General features: G+C 38.9%; 1 protein-coding gene across 4 annotated transcripts; it reads left to right on the forward strand.

Moving 5' to 3' along the window:
* The first annotated feature begins 423 nt into the window (after window positions 1-423).
* Window positions 424-21,936, forward strand: HELLS (helicase, lymphoid specific). 4 transcript variants are annotated; one of them, XM_062496943.1, is made up of 22 exons: window positions 424-472; window positions 544-665; window positions 4,226-4,348; window positions 5,479-5,538; window positions 6,022-6,058; window positions 6,151-6,215; window positions 6,676-6,717; window positions 7,477-7,701; window positions 9,167-9,349; window positions 9,602-9,745; window positions 10,304-10,500; window positions 11,177-11,273; window positions 12,217-12,378; window positions 12,881-13,023; window positions 14,179-14,317; window positions 15,702-15,785; window positions 15,867-15,986; window positions 16,320-16,436; window positions 17,317-17,476; window positions 19,596-19,692; window positions 19,893-19,969; window positions 21,413-21,936. In XM_062496943.1, exons 2-22 carry the CDS (start codon window positions 561-563, stop codon window positions 21,508-21,510), a joined length of 2,475 nt encoding a protein of 824 aa, XP_062352927.1. In that variant the 5' UTR covers window positions 424-472; window positions 544-560; the 3' UTR covers window positions 21,511-21,936. The 4 variants fall into 4 exon arrangements, with proteins under 4 accessions (XP_062352927.1, XP_062352924.1, XP_062352925.1 ...); XM_062496940.1 differs by having other exon boundaries at window positions 446-665; window positions 9,602-9,649; XM_062496941.1 differs by lacking the exons at window positions 10,304-10,500; window positions 11,177-11,273 and having other exon boundaries at window positions 446-665.
* Window positions 21,937-22,200: the final 264 nt, after the last annotated feature.

Here is a 22,200-nt window from a genome sequence, read left to right on the forward strand (position 1 = left end):
CGCAGTGCCTGTTTTCGGGAAGGTGCGTTTCCCGCCGGCTGGGGACTTCCAGCGCTCCGCTGCCCTCTCGTGGCACAGCCAGCCGTGCGTCCTCGGGGATCACCGAGCCCAACCGGTGACCGAATGCCACCTTGCCAGCTAGACCACGGCACCAAGCGCTACATCCAGTCTTTCCATAAACACCTGCAGGGAGAGTCACTCCACCGGCTCCCTTGGCAGCCCGTTCCAAAGCGAACGGCGGGCTGAGGCTGCTCCTCGGCCACGCCACACCGCATCCCGACTCTGCCCGAAGCCCGCCAGGAGCCAAGATGGCCTCGCTCGGGCCCCGGGGGCGGAGCGCGAGGCCTCGCGAGAACGGCGCCCCCTCTCACGCGGTTTGGGCAGCGCGCGGTTTTTTGTTCTCGCGAGGAGCGCGGTGAGGCGGCGCGCGCGGGAGCGGTGCAATGCCCGCCCGCGGCCCGGATCAGCGGCGGTGAGGGGCGGCCGCGGGGCACGGCCGGGGGCGAGCGGGAGTGACCGTGCCTGACCGTGCGCTCGTTGCAGAACCGCCGGGAGCCGACATGGGGGAGCAGGCTGAGGCGGCGGTGATCACGCCGGCCATGCTGGCGGAAGAGGAGCAGCTGGAGGCGGCGGGGCTGGAGCAGGAGCGGCAGATGCTGGAGAAGGTGAGGGGCGGCCCGGGACTCCCCGCGGGCGGCGGGGTTTGTCAGGGTGCCTGGGGGCCGGTGCCGTGCAGCTCCTTCAGCTTCAAAACAAACTAAACGTGGTAAAGGCCCTGCTGTGGTATATGAGCGCCCTTTGATTGTCCACCGGGGGCCTTCATTTTTCTTTTTGTTTTTAAAGGCTAGCCGTGAATTGTTTCCCTTAGGGAGAAACCTGCAACATTTTATGCGTGTTGAAATTTGCTGCGAGAAAATTACACCTTTACTTTTGTCGTTCTGAGCCTAAAAATGTGAGGTATAATGCCTATAAAGTGAGCTGACTTCAAAAAGGGTAGTAAGTTCACATTCTTTTGAATTTCTAGTTTTGTTTCTCAAAGAGGACGTAGCACTTCTTTCTCTCCTTGGTTAAGAGACCTCACCAACCAAACGGCCTGAAGTAGAGTTCTGCAGATCCTTTCCAGAAATAAGCCCGGTTATGTGTTTCTTTCAGTAGCAGCTGTATTTCACGCAGAACTGATGAAGTCGTCTAGCTGACAAAGCCCAGCTAACAAGGATCGGGTTTATGCCGGTCGCTGTCTTGGTCCGCACTGCTGCTCTTCCCTGCACACAGGTGTGCGGGAGCTGCCCGGGACCTGGCATTGCTGCCGGGAGAAGCCTACCTATGTGTGATCCAACTGGGAGGCGATGTTTGGTTTGCCTGTGCTCCAGGAAATAAAGATTGCTTCGGGGAAATGGTACCTCCCCACCGCAAGTGATGTAGTCATTACTGTGCTTCATTTCCCTCTTGTTGAGAATGTTTTCAAACGCTGATGTTAAGCACTGGTTGATACTAACCGGTTTGTTATGGAGTGAGAACATGAGAGCACGGAGTACGATGCTTTTAGACCTTCTAGACCTAGAAGATTTGTATTGTGTTTCAGACACAAGGAAATACAAGCTTGAAAGAGCTGTTCTCTTAAATGCTTTTTGGGGAATTGTATTCTAAGGAATTACAGAATGGTTTGGGTTGGAAGGGATCTTAAAGATCTCATTCATGAAACTAATGCTATTACTCAGCATAGTGGAGAAATGAGGTGAGGGAGTTTTTTCCCTATCTTAAGAATCGACACATTTTTCTAAGAGCTTGAAAAATACCAGTCTCTAAGGCCTGGAACTAATTCTGATTGCGCTTTTTCTAAGATAAGTTAGGATTTAAAAAGGTATCTTTTGATGATGCATTATTTTGTGATTCTGTATTTAGAAAGGAATATCGATTGGCCTAGAAGTCTCATAATATTCTTTGTTGCAAACAGTAAGTGATGATGTAGCCTGTTGAAACTTCAGGCATTTCTTGATTAGACTAGGAGTTAAAAATTTGGAGGTAATACTTCTGGAAGGTAAGGAGGAAACCCTTGTAGAGCACATTTTCTCGTTGCACGGGAACTATTGAGAAAAGACTTCTTTCACAATGACCACTTCTGTAATGATGCTATAATGTGGGGGTTTTTTTGTGTTCTCCATTTCTTGAGAACCCAGAGGACATACCTCTAGCAAGGTTATGGCTCCATTGTCTTGTGTGCTTTATCACCTTTTCCCTGTGCAATGGGGGCCAGTCAGACCAAGGGGATTTAGTCCTGTAGTTACCACAGGTTTACTGGGGGCGTGTAGCTTCTGTGTTTCTTATGCTTGTCACTTCGGCAAACCCCCTGCCAGGTGATTTGTACAACAGTTCAGCAAAGGAGTTCACAGTTCTTTTTGAGGGTTGATGGTGAAATACCACTGTGCAAATATGTGTGAATGTAGAATGGTGACCAAGAGTGGGGAGTTTTTGGCCTTTTCAGTCAAAAAGGAGAAAAAACCCACTGTCATAAGGCTTGAAGGCTTGAGTCAAAAGGCGTGTGTAGTGAGATGTCATTAAAGTGCTGTTCATCTTTGAGTTTTATTTTTTCCACTTGAAATTTTTGAAGTTGGTCGACGAAACAGTTCTTCAGTTTGACCAAATAAGAGTGCTGTATTCACTCCAATAAAAAGTGAGCATTAGCAATTTGCTGAAAAAGTAGGTTCGTTTTAATTATATTTTCTCTTGGTATTGCTATCAAAAGTTGATCCTGAGTTCAGGTACATGTCATCTGAAGGTAAAAACCTGTATTTGGGAGAGGAGAAGCTAAGAAAATCACGAGTATGCAATCTCCTCCCCTAGGGAGGAGACCCATCTTGTAGGGACACAACTTCTCTTAAAAGAACAAAGTATTTGCTACCTGATTGAAGTTACTTGGAGAAAATCAAGTTTTAATTTCTGGGGGGGACAGACATTCTCCACCTTTTCAGTGTCTCACAGTTTGTCCCATGACTCAGGAAATATCCCATTTCCCTGCATATTTCTGTATTTAGTTTCAGAACGATCCCTTGTTTTTCTGTGTCTTGGCCTGCCCTTCCCCCGTGTTTCTTCTAAAGGCAATGACATAGATAAGCATCTTGTAAAGCTCTGCAGCTTCTCTCTCCAGGTTACTCTTGGAGATGCTAATTTAAAACTTTTCACTCTCTACAACTACTGTAGGCAGGTAATGGGGGGTTGGTCTCTTTTTCTATGTACCAGCAATAAAACAAGAGAAAATGTCCTCAGGTTGAGCCAGGGGAAGTTTAGATGGGACATTCTTGGAAAATTGTCTTCACTGGAGGGGTGATCAAGCACTGATATACTCTGCCTGCGGAAGCAGCAGAAGCAGCACTCCAAAAGCACCTGGAAGTTGCACTTCCGAGCCATTCTTAGTTTAGTGGTAATTTGGCACTGCTGGTTAATGCTTGGACTCGATGATCTTGGGTCTTTTCTAAACAAACTGATTCTGTGACTTGTTTGGTATCTCGGTTTTGCAGGCAATATTAGATGAATGCAGAGGGTGAATGGTTTTTACTTTCTGGCCGTGTCTTGATCCAAGTTGTAAAGAGTAATTTGCAAACTTCTGAATGCACAGCCCCGACTAATTCAGCAGCAGTTACTTTGAAAAGCATGTGTGGATTTTTGTAAACAAAGTGAGCAGAAGTTACTGTTTTCACATTGGGAATCGACTTGAGCTCTCTAAAACTCTGTGATAGTTTTGTAGCTGTCTGTATATCTTGTTCTTCATGAGCAACTAACTTGGTGTAAATGTACATGAAGTGATATAATAATTATATATTATATTATATATAATTATAAACTAGGGAAGCTGTGCTGAGATTTGCCAGCTAGAGTTTTTTTCCTCTCACAGATTTTGCAGGCTACAAAAAAACTGAGATTTAATTTTGCTCTAAATCTGTGATTTGGAGTTGAGGCATCTTTTGAGCCCTTGAATGTCAGGTGCTGCTGTACTGGGGGTGTGTACGGTGCATATCCAAGTGAATGCAACCCTCAGTTACTTTGATCTTACAGCACTTCATAGCTATGTGTGGGTCCATACAGACACATACATAGATGTATGATGGCTGGAAGGAAAAGGGTCTGTGTGTGAGACACTTCAGAGTTCATGCTTTTAACACAAGGAGCAGTTCTTCAGTATATTCACAATTGCATCTGTAAATGCTTGACATCTCTCTTTGTTGGCCAGGCTCGCACTTCTTGGGACAGGGAATCAAGTGAAATGCGCTATAAGAGGCTTCAACATTTGCTTGAAAAAAGCAACATCTATTCCAAATTCTTGTTAACCAAAATGGAACAGCAGCAGCTAGAGGTAAGTGTGTTCTTGTGTGCAGTGCGGATTCTTAAAGTGCTGTCTCTGCATTTTTTTGCCATCCAGATGTTTGAAGTGAAAATGTTTTTAAGTTTGCATTAGTAACATTAAAATCTCCTGGAACCTACTGCACAGGAATGACATGATGCTTTATATAGTGTTCAGAATTTGTTCTGTAAATTAAAAGATGAGTCAGACGTGGAAGAACATGAATTATCATTTAAAGTCGCAGTGTAAAGGTGGCACTGATGCCTTTACAGTTCTTTTGGCCAGAATGCAAAGAAAGCAAAGTATTTCAAATAAGAAATACTTGATCTGAAGCCATGCTGTTCCCAAACAAGAGCTTCCATAAAGCAGTGTTACATGTCTCCTTTATTTTTTTTAATCCCTGGGCTGCTGAGTTCATGCCTAGCTTTGTCTTGACTTTCTTTATGGGCAAACTTGCAAGATTTTATGCTTGAGAGAGAGGGAAAGCATTAAGAAAAATATTTTCTGAAAAGGGACACTGATAGACTGCAGGAACATCCTTTCCAAAATACTTGTGTGCTTGAACTGTCAGTTTGAATTCATGGTTATTGTATTGCTAGAATGCATATTTCGATACTATATCTTGCTCCATCTAATAAGTACCAAGTTATTTTACTCTTTCTTCAGGATCCTTTTGCTTCCAGCAAGTAAAAATAAGAGATGGAATGAAAATCTTAGGTTCTTCAAGACATGAAAGCACTTCTTTATTAAAGGCATTCTAGGCTACTTACATCTCTGTCCTGCAATGAATATATAGTATGTAGAAGTTGAATAAATTGAAAACTTACTGCACTAGATGTAAACTTCAGGAGTTTGCAGTTTGGGATATTTTTGTTCAGATCTTTCTAAATTACTGTATTTAAATGTTTAAAGTATTTACTGACAAGCAATTTAGAGCAGTGGCATTCTCTTGTCCAAATTTTGCTTTACTGTTTTAAACTACATCAGAACAAACTTAGTGGGATTGCAAAAACAAAGTCTATAGAGTACATGGAACTTGGTATTAGCAATGTAATCCATCACTTCTGTTGTGGATAGTATTCCTGTGGGTGTTGTGGAAAGATAAGAATTGCATGTGTGGTTTTGATTTTGATTTTGTTTAGGAACAGAGGAAGAAAGAGAAGTTAGAAAGAAAGAGAGAGGTGATGTTAAAATCTGCCAAGGTAAGATTAAGTAGCTACTTTATGTAACTTTCTAAATAAAAGTCAGAGAAATTACAGTGTTAGTTTTGATCAAGGTAAGTAAAATAAGTAAGTTTGATTGTCCAGTATTTGACTTGCAGGATCTATCTGCAAGATAAACCATGTTTGTTTTAACTGTAGTAAGACTGACAGAGCTTAAAAATTGTATACCATGACAGTCAATTTTAGGGGGTGTTTTTGACTAGTTATTATTAGAGAAAATGGCTTTAATTTGTCCTGGCGAGTTTTTTGTTTTAGCAATGATTGCTTTGTTTAGCCAAAATAGTGAATAAGTAACAAGAAAATATAAGCAGGAATATTTTTTTTACTGTGTTTTTGAAAACTGTTTAATAGTAGAAATGTTTCAAGAAGTTTTCGAAGGTAATGGTTGGAGTCTGATTACATCTTTTTATCTTTGTCATGATAGAGATGCATAAGATGTTTCTTCCTATGGTTATTTTCTAGGGTCAAAACCCAGTTGATGGCAAAGAAGAGAAATCAGGTAATGTATTAGGCTTTGCCTGTTTTCAGTACTGGTGGGTTTGGTTTCCTTAATGTTTGATGCATTGTATAAACTCAAATATTATCTTATAGGTGCAAAAAAGAAGAGAGGAAGAGAAGATGGGACATACAACATATCAGAAATTATGTCCAAAGAGGTATGACTTAACTATGAATAGGTTGTCTGGATTTTTGTAGCACAGCTTTTAATGGGTGAGGCAATTTCTGTGACATCTGTATTTCAGAGCACTCCATTCTCATACGTTGCTACCAGATATTATCAACCATCAGTAGTCTGTCTGTGAGCAAAGATCTATGTAACAAGCAATGTTGTCACAGCTGTAGAGGCTGGATATTTTGTTTTTTCAAGTCTTTAGGGAGGCAAGCTGTGAAGAGTCTACACTGCAGATTTACTTTTCAGCTACTCTTTATAATTGAAATGTATCACCTGGTGTGTGGTCTTGTTTTAGAGTCAGTCGTATGATTAACGATGTATGCAAAGCTTTTTTAAAGGATATCCAGATTGAAAGGTGAATGAAGAGATCTCATGAAATAGAAATTACAATAGCCTTTAAGGTTGAAAAGCACATAAACTTTTTTTTTTCCATTTGTTTCCAGGAAATATTATCAGTGGCAAAAAAAAGTAAAATGGAAAATCAGGTATGTTGGCACATACTGCAGTTTAAGTGTGCTAGGCCCAGAGGGAGGGAGGGAGGGCTTTCTAATGCTTTGTAGTGTATCTCTAAACTTTACCTGTAAATAAACATCTTTGCTAGTTACTGAAGTCCTGAATTAAAGTTTAGAAAGGTAGTATAAATGAACGCACTTAAATACTTATTTCAGAAATCTAAGGTGAAAACTTTAAATTTATTTAAAAACTGAGTTTGAAGGTATTTATACTTTGTGGATTGCTAGTAGCTTAAGAAATAAAGGAAATAGGAATTTATTAAAAAATATTTGTGCTGTTTTTTAATATTTTAAGACAGTAATTTTTAAGCAGTCGGGTGTGGACGTATCAGGTGAGGTCTCTTTTTTGCTTCTATACTTCAAGAGCTGCATGCACAGTGTGAAGTGTTTCCTTACATTAGAACAGCTTACAGAAAGGAAAGCCCTTCTGCTTACAAAAGGGAAATAGCTGCACTGAATGCCAACCTCTTTGAGGAAGGTTTTAAGTCTGTTTACTTTTATGGGTAGAAACTTATAAACCAGATAGCTTCAGTAGCTGTTATGGCCCTTGAATCTAAAGGGGAAGAGAATATATGAAGACTAGTCTTGAGTTGAAAGTTAACTCAGAAGAAGTCTTTGTGTCAGAGACTGAATTACTTCACTGCACATTAGGGCTGGTGTAAATTGGGAAGTACATCTTGGCAGGCTTTGATGTGGAATTCCACTTGTCACGTGTTCTTTGACCTTCTACAGGATGAAAGCTCTGCTGACAACCTGCATCCAGAAGACCTGCAGAAAAATGGAGACTCAAATAGTGTCATTAAGGACAGATTGTGTCAAGCTGTACGACACAGTGCCAAGCAATTTCTTGATCCTGTGAGAAAATTTAATGGACAACCAGTGCCTTTTCAGCAGCCAAAGATTTTTACTGGTGGTGTAATGAGGTGGTACCAAGTGGAAGGCATGGAGTGGCTAAGGGTATGGATGCAATTGAATTTGATCAGAATTGCTGCTGTTTGGAAACAGGTGTGGAGGGGAAGAGATATTAGAAATCTCTGATCATAGTTGGTACAGGGAAGGTGAAGAGGAGAGAGTTAAGTTATGATCTTTCACGGTACAAGAATCTGGTGATAAGAGAAACTTGTCAAACAGCAAATAAAATGTTTCATTGTGGGAAGGATATTGGTGTTTCTAAGCCTTTAGACTTTCTGGCTGGTGTTCTCCATCTTCCCTTTTTCTTGTTCAATTTAACCTCTCCTTACAAAGAATTTGTGAAAGCAGAAGGACTGTACATCCTACTGAGGGACAGTCTTATTTTTCTCTTTAAAGGGTTTCAATACCTAGCCCAGAGGTATTCAAAGACCTGTTAACTGTGCAGGCTTGACAGATAAGTTTTCATTCTCTGTATCTTGGAGTCTTAACTAGTAATATTTAACACAGTGTGTTTAAAACTGTTATGTCTCTAGCCTCTGAAATAAAAAACTATAGGAACTTGCCATCAAAATTACCCAATACATTTTTAACTTCTACCTGTTTCAGCATGCAAGCCAAATTAAAAAATTCGTAACAGTCAAAATAATTTTAATTCTGCTACTGATCTCATATTTCTCTTAGATTTTTTTCTTTGTTTTTCCTCCCTACAAGCATACATGGTCTGTTTCAACATGCTTAGACTCACCCCTTAAATGAGTGCCACTACACTAGGCTCACTCACTTCTGTTACTGGAAAGTGTGTAGTGAAGACAGGCCTCTTCTGGAGGGAAAACCAGCTTCCTCAGTTGGGCCCTCATTATAATAATCCTTTTGTGTATCTGTATTGAATAGTAGAGAGTTGCCAAAGAGCACTTCTGTGTCATTCTGTTCTTTTGTGAGAGGTTGCTCTGTTCCTTGTCAGAGTAGGCAGTGTCTGGCCAAAGAACTTTGGCTGGAGCAGGTGGCTGTGTTGGCCAGGAAGGGGACCTTTTTCTTGTGGTGAGGTAGCTACAGAAACTCCCTAGCCTACAGAGGCTCCTTGAATAGATACCACTGAAATATCAGCACAGTCATCTGGTCTTTAGGAGAGCAGAGCTAAGTGAAGTTTTGGAGCTGGGATGAGTAAAGCGTTGGGTAATGCGAGCTGAAATTGCAGAAGTGACTTCTGATGCAACACTAAAGTTACTAAAGTAATGTACTTTCCTTTGATACTGTTCTGTTTTTTGTGCCCTAGTCAGGCACTTGGTTGGCTAGGAATTCATACATCTACATGAGAATATGTGGTATTTACAAGATGCGTGTGTTTTTTGTGTTTTTTTTTTTTTTAATAATAGAGAGACATATCTTCATCTCTAATATAAAACAGGCCTAGTAGAGATTGTCCACAGCTGTTATATTCCTAAAGATCTTTGTTTTTCCAAATGTGTGTTGATTATTTTGCATTTACTTTTTAATTTTTTTTAATATGCAGATGCTTTGGGAAAATGGTATTAATGGCATATTAGCTGATGAAATGGGGCTGGGGAAGACAATCCAGTGTATTGCAACAATAGCACTGATGGTGGAGCGAGGGGTCCCTGGTCCATTCTTAGTATGTGGTCCTTTGTCTACTCTTCCAAATTGGATGTCTGAATTCAAGAGATTTACTCCAGAGGTAAGTGAAATGAAGACTTTTCTTCTTCCTTATGTTTAAAAGCACAAATTGTTGAATTTCTGTTCTAATTCTTTGCCTTGAAACTTTCCCTGTATAGAACATAATTTTAATTGTAGTTATTTGGTTACAACGAGCTGTGCCGTGACTTGCTATGTGTTTACAGCCTTCTGTAAGAGATCTCAGTATTTCTACTGTCTTCCCATTAGCTTAAAATGAGTATTGTAGTCCTGACTTGTAACATCTTTTTTACAGATTCCACTAATGCTCTATCATGGAGCTCAGCAGGAGCGTCGTAAACTGGTTCGCAAAATTCACACAAGACAAGGATCACTGCAAATCTATCCTGTGGTCATTACGTCCTTTGAAATAGCAATGCGAGACAGAAATGCTCTGCAGGTATCCAAGTTCTCTTGGCCCTAGGACTGTTGTGCCTCAGTGCTGGTAGCAGTGCTTTTGAACGCAGTAAAAAACCCACATGCTACCTGCACAATTAAGTTTCATACTGTAGTATGTATATTGTCATTCACTTCTGTTTCCTTGGTAGTAGTAGCTCTGTAATTTAATGCTTAAGTTCTTCATACAGAACAGTATTCTAAAAGCAGATAGTTAGAGCATACCTGCTCTTTTTGTTACCTTTCTGTAGGTGATGGTTAAGGATGTTTAGAGTAAAAACTATACTTAGTGTATAAATATTGTGGTTATTATCACAGTGGTTGTTTCAGCAAGATGAGCTTCTTGTTGAAGTTCTATTTTAACCATCTTAAGTTTTCTAAAAGGCAGTCACCATGAACCAAATGTGTGGCATTAACTGTTGGGTCTCAGCTTTATTAATCTAGCAAAGTGAAAAACAGTAAATAGAACCTCTGTAACACTTATTAGTGCTTCTTAATTAATCTGACACCTGTTTTGATGGAATAAAGCTGAAATTTACTGAAATATCCTTTATATTCCTAGAGCTGCTACTGGAAATACCTGATAGTAGATGAAGGTCACAGGATTAAAAATATGAACTGCCGCCTTATCAGAGAATTGAAACGATTTAACACAGACAATAAACTCCTGTTGACTGGCACTCCCCTGCAAAACAACTTGGCAGAGCTTTGGTCACTGCTTAACTTCCTGTTGCCAGATGTGTTTGATGATTTGAAAAGGTAGGTTGCAATCTGATGGTGGAAACTATTTCTCTTTGTTCTATTTGACTATTATTATTACTCTTTAATTATTAAACTTACCAGTATGTGAAGAGTTGTTTTATGGCATGGTTGTAATCCAGTACGATTATTTGGTGGCAAAGGCTTTGAAATGTGTCTTACCCTACACTTAGTTGCAGAAAGGAATTAATTGTGGTCTCCCTTGATAGTGGAAGCTCAGCTGTGAGCTGACATGAACATTTGTGGTGAGAGATGTTTGTTTTATCACAAATGCCTGGTGCTGCTTTGAGATTCTCATAGGTGCTGGATGAAGCTGTGTGAAGCTGGCAGGCACAGGACCCACAGATTCTTTTTTTGCAGCAGCAGGGGGTCAGGTGGAAGAGCATTTTGCCAAAACACTGTTTACACTAATTTTTGGAAAAAGCTATAACTTAGATGGAATATAATAGATGATGGTGAATATTCCAATTAGTACAAGTGTTTTTACAAATCACATAAAGCCTCAAGCTTCTGAATTGACAGGTATATTTGAGAAATTCCTCTCTTGCACCTTCTATTCATGATGGATGTGAGTACTTTATTTATTTTTAAATCACAGAGTAAGAGAAGAATAGATACTAAAATAATTAATAATAGCTATGAAGTAAGCTATTTTTTCCCTTGTTTTGTTTTATAGCTTTGAATCCTGGTTTGATATTACCAGCATTACAGAAACTGCAGAAGATATTATTGCTAAAGAAAGAGAGCAAAACATCTTGCATATGCTGCATCAGGTTTTCATTTATCCTTCATTTTGTATTTTTTATGATACAGTTGTAACATGAACCAGTCGTCATGAAGTGTGTCAAAATCTTGTTTGTGATGCTGAATTCTGGTCTGAGGTTTTTATTGTGTCACTTCTGGACTTTGTTAGACTTGTGGGGTGTTGTTTTCAATTTATACAGCACTTACAAATGCTAAAGGAACAGTATATCTCTTTGGTAGCCACTCAGTTTTATTCTTGAAACTGAACTGAGTTTAGTCAAACTTAAATGCAGTTACAGACTTCCATTCACCAAGAGTTTTAATCAGTGTATTTATTTTGTTAAAAGATAACTTTGAGGGAACTTATGTAACTTTTAGGTGTTGAGCAGAATACCTTTTGACAAACTAGTTACAGGACATGGCTGTCTTCTAATATACACTTAAAGCTCCTTTTTTTTTTTTTTTTTTTACGAGAGTGTGTGGAAGTAAATGCTTACAGACCTATCACTTTTCCACTATAAGCTGCTGGTGAGGGTTCTAAACTGTATCTTCTATGTATAATTGTTGATGACAATTTATTTATTTTGATTAAAAGCTTTGGGCGTTTTCAGAAAAACTTGATTTAAGAAATGTAACAAACAAAATTAGCAGTTTTGTAATAAGATTACTTTCAGTTACTGGAATTTGTAAGAAAGGCCTGCAACATAGTTACTACTGCACCCCTACTAAGCACTTCAGAATTTTTAAAATGTCCATGGATGTGTTGTTTCTTAGTACCAGCATATGCATGAAAATGTTGAGTAGGCATCCATATTAAAAAACTAGATATATGCAAATTAACTCTCTTGCTTTAAATTGGCAGAATAGCATTACATCATTAGGCCTACTTCTGTGTTGTTGTCTTGTTTTCTTTTTTTTAAACTAGCTGTGTTGACAGCTTTGAGTAATTGTAGTATCTGCTCACCATTTCAGATTCTGACACCTTTCTTACTGAGAAGGCTGAAAGCAGATGTTGCTCTTGAGGTTCCTCCTAAACGAGAAGTTGTGGTGTATGCACCCCTGACAAAGAAGCAGGAAACTTTCTATACTGCCATTGTCAATCGCACCATTAGGAAACTGCTTGGAAATAATGAGGTATCCACTGAGAAGGATGATAAAAGTGTGCTTGCTTTTAATAGTTTGTATGCAAAACCATGTTGGTACTGCTTCATTACTGTTGTAACTAAACCTGCTTTTATTCCTAGATTATTTTGTCTGATCTATTTATCTGTTTCAGTGGCAGTTACTGTAATAGGCCTGTGGCACGGAATTAAAACAATATAAGTGTAAATATATTCTTGATTACTTGTACCTTGGGTGAGGTAAAGAGCACTGTTTTCAGAGTTGAGAGTTTCAGCTTAGCATCAGTAAGTTATGAATGTAGCTTTTTAAAAATCCAACAGAAACTTTCAAAATCTACACTTTACAATTTGGCTGCATATTCTGCACAGCCAGAATTTACGTTGTTGAGTCTAAATAAGTGTAGCATGATGCGCCATCAATGAGGCCTTTTTCAGTTTTGAGGATTGTTGGATCAGCACAGGCCTTTGATTCTGAAGCTGGCTGTTGTTGATGGCAATGTTCTCATTTCCCACAGGAGGAAGCAGTTGAGTTGAGCTCTACAGGCAGACCAAAACGCCGTAGTCGGAAAGTGGTTGATTATTGTGAAGACCATAATGGTTCACCTGATGACTTGGAAAAATTAATCAGCAAAATGCAAGAGGAAGTAGAAAAAGAGAGGTGCCTGTCTTGGCAATTTTTTTTGTTGTACTGTCTATCTCCCTCTTAGTTTACTTCCAGAGCTTTGCTTACTGAAATTGATCAGGAAGATGGAATTTAGTTATTCACTATCCTTGTAGCTTTATGGTTTGTTTCTTTGATTTTTGCCTGGTATTCGCTGAGCCATGATAGCAGTGATTATTGTACCACCATTCACTGGCTCATTAGAATTGAAGTTAACTTCAGGACACCCTGTGGTTTAACCCCAGGCAGCAGCCAAGCACCACACAGCTGCTCCTTCACAGCTCCATCAGTGGGGCTAGGGAGAGAATCAGAAGGAAGAAGCTGGAAAACCTGTGATTTGAGATAAAGACAGTTTAATACGGAAGACAAAAGCTGCACATGCAAGCAAATCAAAACAAGGAATTGATTCACTGCTTCCCATGGGCAGGCAGGTGTTCCGCCATGCCGTGCCAAGGAAAGAAGGGCCCCATCATGCATAACAGTTGCTTGGAAAGACAAGCACTAGCACTCCAAATGTCCTCCACTTCTTCCTTCTGTTGGTGGCTCTAAATTGGTTGAAAGTCCCTTGGGCATAAGGAAAGTCTTCAGGTTGAAAAGTGCTTGTTTTGCTAGATCTTTATTCTGGTCCAGTGTAGCCTATGATAACAGATAATTGAATCTGTGTTTGTGTTAGATTTATGGTATGCATGGATCCATTATGTTGGAGACAGTGGTTACATGTAGAATAGGTATATAGCTGTATTCATTGTGATTCCAGCAATGTGGGCAAATTGGGATGGGCAGAGAGCTGATTCTGGAACTTCTTAGGTATTGGCTCTCCAGGAAATCTGACTGTGTGGTCTGATGAGGGCTTGCTTCTGTTCCCTTTTCTGCTGGATAACTTGCACAAGTCAAATTCTGCTTCTCATTACTTCTGACTGCTCTTTTATATCTTTAATCAGTAATGGCAAACAGTTATACCTTTGTTGCCAGGTGTGGCATTCTAAGAAGTTTTGTCTCATAATAACTTTACAAACTATAAAGGGTTTTGAGGATGTCACAGCATGTGACTCTACTACTTGATTTTGTTGTAGGGGTTTTTTTTTCTCTCAAGTATTTGTAGCATAATAAGGGGACACTTTCAGTGCTAATAAGGTGTTGTATCTTTTTAAGGCCAGTAGTAGAAGTCAGCGTGCCCATGGATTCTGAGGTGAACCTTAAACTGCAGAATATTATGATGTTATTGAGGAAGTGTTGTAATCACCCTTACCTTATTGAGTATCCTTTGGATCCTGCGACACAACAATTCAAGGTACACGTCTTTAAAGCATTAGAGAAAATTTATTTCAGGAATTAAAAAGCAATATATTGAGAGCTGATGGCAGTAAATAATGACCTTTTCAATGTACTTGGCATACACCTCCTTTTGAATTCCACCGGTATACTGAATCTTTATTTGAAGCTTCCTGCAGCAGCAGGGACCTCTTAGCTGGTGTGCCCATTAAGGCTTGGCACAGTGGTGCCAATGGTGTTCTTCATTGTGACAGTGCTCTTCTGCTGGTTGAGAGTTACTCATTGAAAGAGTCACTGGCTTCCACTGACTCCAGGTGCTTTAGGGGCTGCCTCAAGGTCTCCTCACCAGGATTATTTTTCAAAATAAATGCTAACATTGGTGAACTGTTCATGAAATAAATTGTACACGCTGCAGGAGGTGCAGTCGTAACATTTAAGTGTGAGTTGTTGAAGAACTGAACCAAGTACAACAGAGTTGTCTGCTCAGAGAATACAGTGTCATTCCTCAAAAGGGAAAAAATCTGAGTTGTATCACAAAGACCAGCTGGCAGTGTAACCTTCACAAAGCAGATGGAAATACAGGAAAGCGTAAAATAATTTGAATTGAAAGAATCTTGAAGAAATGGAAGTTGCTTGTACATTCTAAATGTAGGTGTAGGTTTGTAGGTATTTGGTGACTGGTAACAGAGCCTGCTGTACTCCAGAGTATGCTTTTGAAGTGTATCAATGTAAAATCAGTGCATAAAAAGCAGATTCCCTAGTCAGGGAGGTAAGGGAAAATTAGTGTGTAGAAATCGAGACTGTTTGACAGCTGACACCACTCACAGGAGTTAGTACTTGCTTGGGAAAATGTATTCATAATTACCGTGGTGGCTGCTGTATGTTTCAGACCTTAGAAGTTTCTATATCCCTGCCCTTAGCAAGAATTAGCTCTAACAGGCTCTCTTGAAAAGTGCTTTAAGGCAGTAGTGTGAAAACTTGCTGTGAACTTTTACTGCTTGGCTGATGTGTAATAACTTGTTCAGTGCTGCCTCTCTGTGTCCAGTAGGTGGAAGCCTTATGCCTTAATTACAAACTGGGAAAGAAACAGCAGCACTATTCCATGAGGAAAAGTTAGCATGAGAGTTTCTCCTTCCAGAAATGGGGTGAAAACTAATAAATTTTAGGAAATAATTATTTGGGAATATGAAATGGTGGGTTTTGATTTAGTTTCATTATGATTTAAGTGATTCAAAGTTGTTTGCTAAAATTAACATTACTTCCAGTATTATGGCTTTTAGTTGAGAAAATGGTGCACACTTGTTTCAGTGAGATTTCAGACAGCTTTTGTTGATGCTTCAGAGTTGGAGAAGCCATTGCTCTCCTTTCCTTCTAATATATGTTCCCTTCTTCCCTGTCCCAAGGTTGATGAAGATCTAGTAAAGAGTTCAGGCAAGTTTCTACTCTTGGACCGAATGCTTCCAGAACTTAAAAAGAGAGGACATAAGGTAAAGCTGAAGATTATTGGAGGGATGAGATACAGTTGTCTCATGATCAAAAAATGTTAAGGAATCTTTCTGGTTTTGTAGGTCTTGTTGTTCTCACAAATGACTATGATGCTTGACATTTTGATGGATTACTGTTACCTAAGAGATTTCAAATTCAGTCGATTGGATGGCTCTATGTCCTACTCAGAGAGAGAAGAAAATGTAAGTAGATGAACATACTCTTTGATCACATTAGCAAATTCTGCTTTTGCTGTGACACTGGGATATGATCTTGCACTTTGCCTTTAATAGGCAAAACAAATGCATGCTGAAAATTGTTTTCTGCCTTGGTATCTGCAGCTCAGAAATACTGAAACAGTAAAGTGTGCTAACCATTGCCTTGAGGTATGCCTAAAATGCAGTGCTTCTTAAAACTCCTGACAGCTTCTGTTGTATTTTCTGTGTTCATCTTTTTAAGCAGGTCTCTCAAAATAATGCATTAGCCATGTTATGTTTGGTCCATCTACTTTTTTTAATAGATGAAATCTCTTCCAGATGAACCAATTTAATACTGACCCTGAAGTCTTCCTGTTCTTAGTGAGCACAAGAGCTGGAGGCCTGGGCATTAACTTAACTACAGCAGACACAGTTATCATCTATGACAGTGACTGGGTATGTTGACAGATTGTTAACCTAGTGATATGGGTCAAAAATGCTTTCTCTTGCTGCTTTTTCTATTTACAAACCCATTATGGTATGGACCATTTCTATAACTTCAGTGAGGTGTTACATGAAGGTAATAGTGGCATGTTGCAAACATTTTGTTTGTGAAATAATACAGCCTTATTTGAAAAGTCCTGGGTTACTGAATACAACATTAGAGTTGATTTCTGAGTTTGCCCCCGAGTTACCGAAAACAGGAGGTTTTTTTGTGTTGTCAATACATGTCCTTCTTTTTATTACTTAAATATGAGCATTGGTGACCTTTTATGGGTTCCCTGTTTACAGCAGCTGCCATGTTAGTACCAGCTCCATGAATTTCCTCTGTCACTTGCCATGTGTTTTAGCTAGCTAGGATTTGCTGCTCTTGTAAGTCTGGAGGCTGGGAGGAAGGGAGGTATGGAAGGAAACGACTGAGGACATCTGCATCTTCATTTTAGTAGACAGTGCTGTTGTTTTCTGTTTTAGAAATGGCTGAAAACTTACTAGAGTACTTTTTCTTATCTTTCAACAAAGAAACTCAACACAAACCTACAACTAAAATTATCATCTAAATCTGTTGTATTAACCATGTCCATCTGTAGAAAACTTTAGCATGTGGTGCAGAAACAGTCCAAGCTGGTTTGGTTTCTCTTCCTGTGCAGCTATAGCAGCAGAGCTTGTAATGGATAAGCTTAAGAGTCAAGAGAGGTAGAGTTCCATTATACCATGTCTCTTCTGCTTCTGCACTGACTCTGAACTCCCCATTAAAAATGCTGCATGTGGTATGTCCTTTAAAAAAAGGATAACGGCCTAACTAAATTGTTACTGCTTTATTTCTTTATCTGCTCAGAACCCCCAGTCAGACCTGCAGGCCCAGGACAGGTGTCACAGAATTGGTCAGACAAAGCCAGTAGTTGTTTATCGTCTTGTGACAGCAAATACTATTGACCAGAAGATTGTGGAGAGAGCTGCTGCCAAGAGGAAGCTGGAGAAGCTGATTATCCATAAAAGTTAGTAATCATTCTCTTAGGACTTCATGTCAACATGTGTTGCTTCTTTAAGTCTCAAGCTGTGACAAATTTCAGTATCCTGTTTGCCTCTGTCCAGTGTGTTACAACCACAGAAATCCAGTCCTGTTTGAACAACTGGCCAGTGCTAAATAGAACAGTAGTCCTCGGGTTTATGTACAGAATAATGGTGGTTCTTGTGATGTTGTTGATTATATGGCTTGTCATACTCAAAAGTCTTTAGAATGTGATTGCTTTGAAGTGTCCCTTTTGGGGGGATGATTTTTTTTTTTTTCTTATAGAGATCCTATAGGAATCCTGCTTTGCTTCTGTGACATTTGGACTGTAGCTCTTTATATATATCAATTTCCAAACATTAAGCTCACTTGAAGAATTGCAGTTCTTACAACTTGGCTTCTGAATAATAACTAGTTTTATATTAAACTTCAGAGGAGGTTAAAAACTTCTCATCATTTTTATCTTCTCATATTGAGGGGGAAAAAGTCTTTCCATGAGGGTATGAAGGTGCAATAAGGCCACACCTCTGTCTACTGCACAGTCAAGCCTAAGCTGTGGTTTGCCTCTGGTTCTGGATGATGTTAGCTCTCTGTGATAATTACTTCATCCTAGCATTAGCCTTTTTCTTTGTAAACTTCTTCCACTTCAGTCTCGGTGTGACTGCCTCTGGGCTGCCTCTTTATAGGCATGTTACTGACCAGTATACTTTCTTGGTTTGTTTTTTTTTAGTTATTTGATAATGGTTCAAACTGAAGTTAAAACCCAAGCAGCAAGATGATCACAGAATGGGCTCTAATAATTATCTTGGCATCTATTGGTATATGGCATGTAAATCTTGCTGCTTAGGTAGGGGTGTCACTTCAGGAACCTTTGGATTCATTGTATAAATATAAAACTAATGTTATGGATCCTGTTTTTCTGAAGACCTAAAAAGTGTTGGAACTTTGGAGAAGTCAATGAGGAAGGAATATCACAAAATTAACCATGTGGGGTATATACAGTACAAATACTGGAGTTTAAGAACTGGAATTTGTTACAATGATTTTTTTTTTTTCTTTTTGGCTTTCCATCTTGTGCTTCTGTTACATTGAAGAAAGTTGCTTAGGAAACTGTGTTTTTTACCTGTCACTATTAGGACAACTTGAGACATGCATAGCACTAATTTAATAGCATATGATTTGTGAAAGCTAAAAGGCAGAGACAGCATCACTAATAATGCATGAAAGGACCTGGAGCATGTGTGTCACTGCTGTAGATGTTCATGTCATCCAGCTCAGACTGCTCTGGAACTTGAATCTGATTTGCAGTTCACAGATAAACTCAGAGTTCTTGAAGGGAGATGGGAAAAGATGTAGGGAGGATTTCTGAAACCAAGATACAGGAAGGAAGATCAGTGTGATGAAAGCAATCAGTGAAGACATTAATAAAATGGGTTCATATGTTGATAAAAACTGAGGAAGCCTGGCACAGAAAAGCAAGTCTTGCCAGTCTCCTTGTAATGTGCAAGTCTGAGCTTGACTTAACCATGCTCAGCTTTGGTTAGGTAATAATCTTGTGTAATGTTTTTTACAGCTGGACTGACTTCCAGATTTGCTGTAAATAGGTGCTAGCATAGTCTTAAAAGAAGCAGCCTGTGTCAGGGGTATTCTTTTTTTCTGTCATGTCTGTCTCTTTCATTAACTGAGGCTGCTCTCTCTGCAAACCACATCTTTCACAGATTTCCTGTCTCGTGGTTAATACTGCTTACTTTGTTTTAACCAGCTTACAATACAAAGGGAACAAACTTCAGCATCCACCATCTAACTTTATTTACAATGTTTTTCCTGTAAGTAGAACTAATGGCTTTTCTGCTGTGTGCATGTGGGCATGTTGAATTGGTGTTTCAATCAGTTCTTCTACATACTACATATATATCTACATACATACACATTATAGAAAGGCCTGCATGCCAACCTTCTATGTATTTCTGAGTTTGTCTCTATTAGTGTAAAGTGTGTTTATCTGAGAGCTAGAACAGTGAAACCTAGCATTAGTTTTGATATTCTAGAGTATTTTGTAATTCAGCAGTCTCTGTGTGCTTTCTTAAAATGTGTTGTTTCTACAGATCAGTTTAAAGGTGGAAAATCTGGTCTAGCACAGTCAAAAAGCTGCCTGGACCCTCAGGAATTAATAGAATTACTGAAATCCAGAGACTATGAGAGGTATGCAGATTTCATCTTTTCTTGGACCGAGAGTTTGTAACTTGCAACTAGTTGTCAAGAGCTCTCTTGTCTTATGAAGTGGTATGTGGATCTTTGTAGAGGAAAGAATGTCCTAGGAATTCTGCTACATGGGAAAACTGACTTTTATGCAATGCTTACATGCTTTTATCTGTATTGAGAAATTATTTCTTCTTTAACAGGGAGGTTAAAGGATCTAAAGAAAAAGTAATCAGTGATAAAGATCTAGAATTACTTTTGGATAGAAGTGATCTTATTGGTAAGTCTGAGTTCTTGTGTTTTCTTTAATCTGTTCAACAGTAAATTCATATTTTATAAGAGTCTTTGTATGTAGAAAGCTGCCACAGCTTCATTTCTGTACAGATGTGTTGTCCATTTGACCCTTTGGTCCCTTTGTTGACATTATCAGTATAGTTTGCTGGAGAAGAAATAACAGAACTTAGACAAAAATATTTAATAAAACCACATTCAGGCGTACTGTGAATGACAGACATAGATTAGGAGGTGTCCTGCAAAGCAGCTTTCAAGGGGAGTTGCTGTCATTGATCAAAATAGAAATTATTCTCAGAAAATATTTATTCCAGCAGATCTAAGACAGTATCAAATTATGTTTTCAATTCAAAATACAGTTATCTAACACTGTGTAATATTTTTTGGGGAAAGAAGTCAAGTCTGACATTTGGTGGAAAGAAATCAAGCTTTTCAGAGTTCCCATGGCTTGTCAGTGGATCAGCTATTTACCAAAAATCCCAACTAAACCACAACTCTTTTTTGAGGTTGTCTGCAAATTCTAGTGCTTGATCAGGCCAAGATACTATTGAAAAAACCCTTAACTTTCCTGAAAGGAAAGATTCTTGTCCAGTTCATAGATCTAGAATGCTTTTGTATGATTAGTATATTTAGTATGCCTTGTTTCCCTCAGCATCTTTAGCAGAACAAGACTCCAAGCATAGGTACAGAAAAGAAAACCTCAGTCATTACAGAATTTAGAACTAAAAATTTTCACCTTAAATAAGTATGTTGTGTGTAGTTTGTGTAAAATGAATTTGCCTTAGGAAACTTTTGCTATAATTTAGATAATTTAGGAAAAAAAATTAAGGCATTGTTGTGTAAAACAGCTTAACTGACTGATAGTATAGAAAATTATTCTTGATGAATGGATAATAAGGTGTATATCTTTACAAGTTCAGACTGTGAAACAATCTGATTTCTCTTTCCAAGTTGAAGAAGGTGCTGTTTACCTTGTGTTATAAGTGTGCAGCATATTTATCGTAGTTGCTTTTTTTCTTTACTTTGCTAATCAAAATTAATATAATAAAGTTGTCCAAAAATGTTAATACAAATATGTTAGTCTGGCATCATGTACTGATTATATGCTATAGCTAACTGCAGTTAGTGCTTTAAGAAAGTGAAATATCAGGTCCCACCCTGGTAAGCCATAAATATAATACTTTTTCATTAGCTTAATAATCACTGGAAGGGCAACAAAGTGATTGCAATTGCCAGGAAAACAAGTTTGCAGGTCTTTGAATTTTTGGAAAGAATATTACTTATTAGAGCTGTAACTTTATGTTCCTCCTGGTAATTTCACTAAATAGGTTTTACTGTTAATGAAGGAGCAAAGTGGTTTTGTCAGCTTGTTTTCCAAGTTTGTTTTCTACTATACCTGTTATTGTTGACCTTTGATTTGTTTTAATCTTAGATCAAATGAAGAACTCTGAAAAAATGAAAAAGGAAAAAATGGGTGTCTTCAAAGTCCTAGAAGAGTCATCAGAGTCCAATGCAGAGTGTGTGTTTTAAAACGCAAGTGTGGCCTCTAAAGTAGTCTTTCAGCTCTTCCAGAGATGTCACTGGTCCTTGATGCTGACTTTCCTTAAAGCCTTATTCAAACCCCTTGTGTTCTTCCAGTGAATTTTAACATGTTCTAGCGTATAATGCTGGTGCTAGTTGTAGTTTTAGTAGGCTTTCATAAAGAAGTAAGAAAATGAGCATGTTTCACATTTGCAGCTAGTTCTTGTGCTCAGTGGTATAAACTGGCAAATTTGTCTTAAAAATCTTCCTGTGGAAGTCCTAAACCCCTGTTTTTGGTTGTTTTTTACAAATGTGTCAATTACAGTTTTATTTGGAAGGGATGGAATGTGTGCCTTTGTTAAGCCATTTGTGTAGCTTCTGTTTTTAACTTCTGCAAATTATTTTGGTTAAATAAATATTTGGTTTGTTCTAGAAGTCGGAGGATTTTGGGTTCTTAAACAAGCAAAGCTGATCTTGTGTTCATTAATTCACACTTTCCTACTCCTTTTTAGCATATTAGCCAGTGTCATACATTTAAAGAAAAGCAAACTAACCCCACACAACAGCAGAAAAATACCCACACCCAGCCAAACAAAAAAGCCAAAAAGCAATGAGTCTAAAATAGCCTGAATCTTTCTGGTGCAGACATTACTTCTGTATTAGCTGCTGGTCAGCCTCTGTAGCTGAGCTGCCCATTTG

Source organism: Cinclus cinclus, chromosome 7 (genome assembly GCF_963662255.1).
Source record: "Cinclus cinclus chromosome 7, bCinCin1.1, whole genome shotgun sequence".
In the NCBI taxonomy this organism is placed as follows: domain Eukaryota; kingdom Metazoa; phylum Chordata; class Aves; order Passeriformes; family Cinclidae; genus Cinclus; species Cinclus cinclus.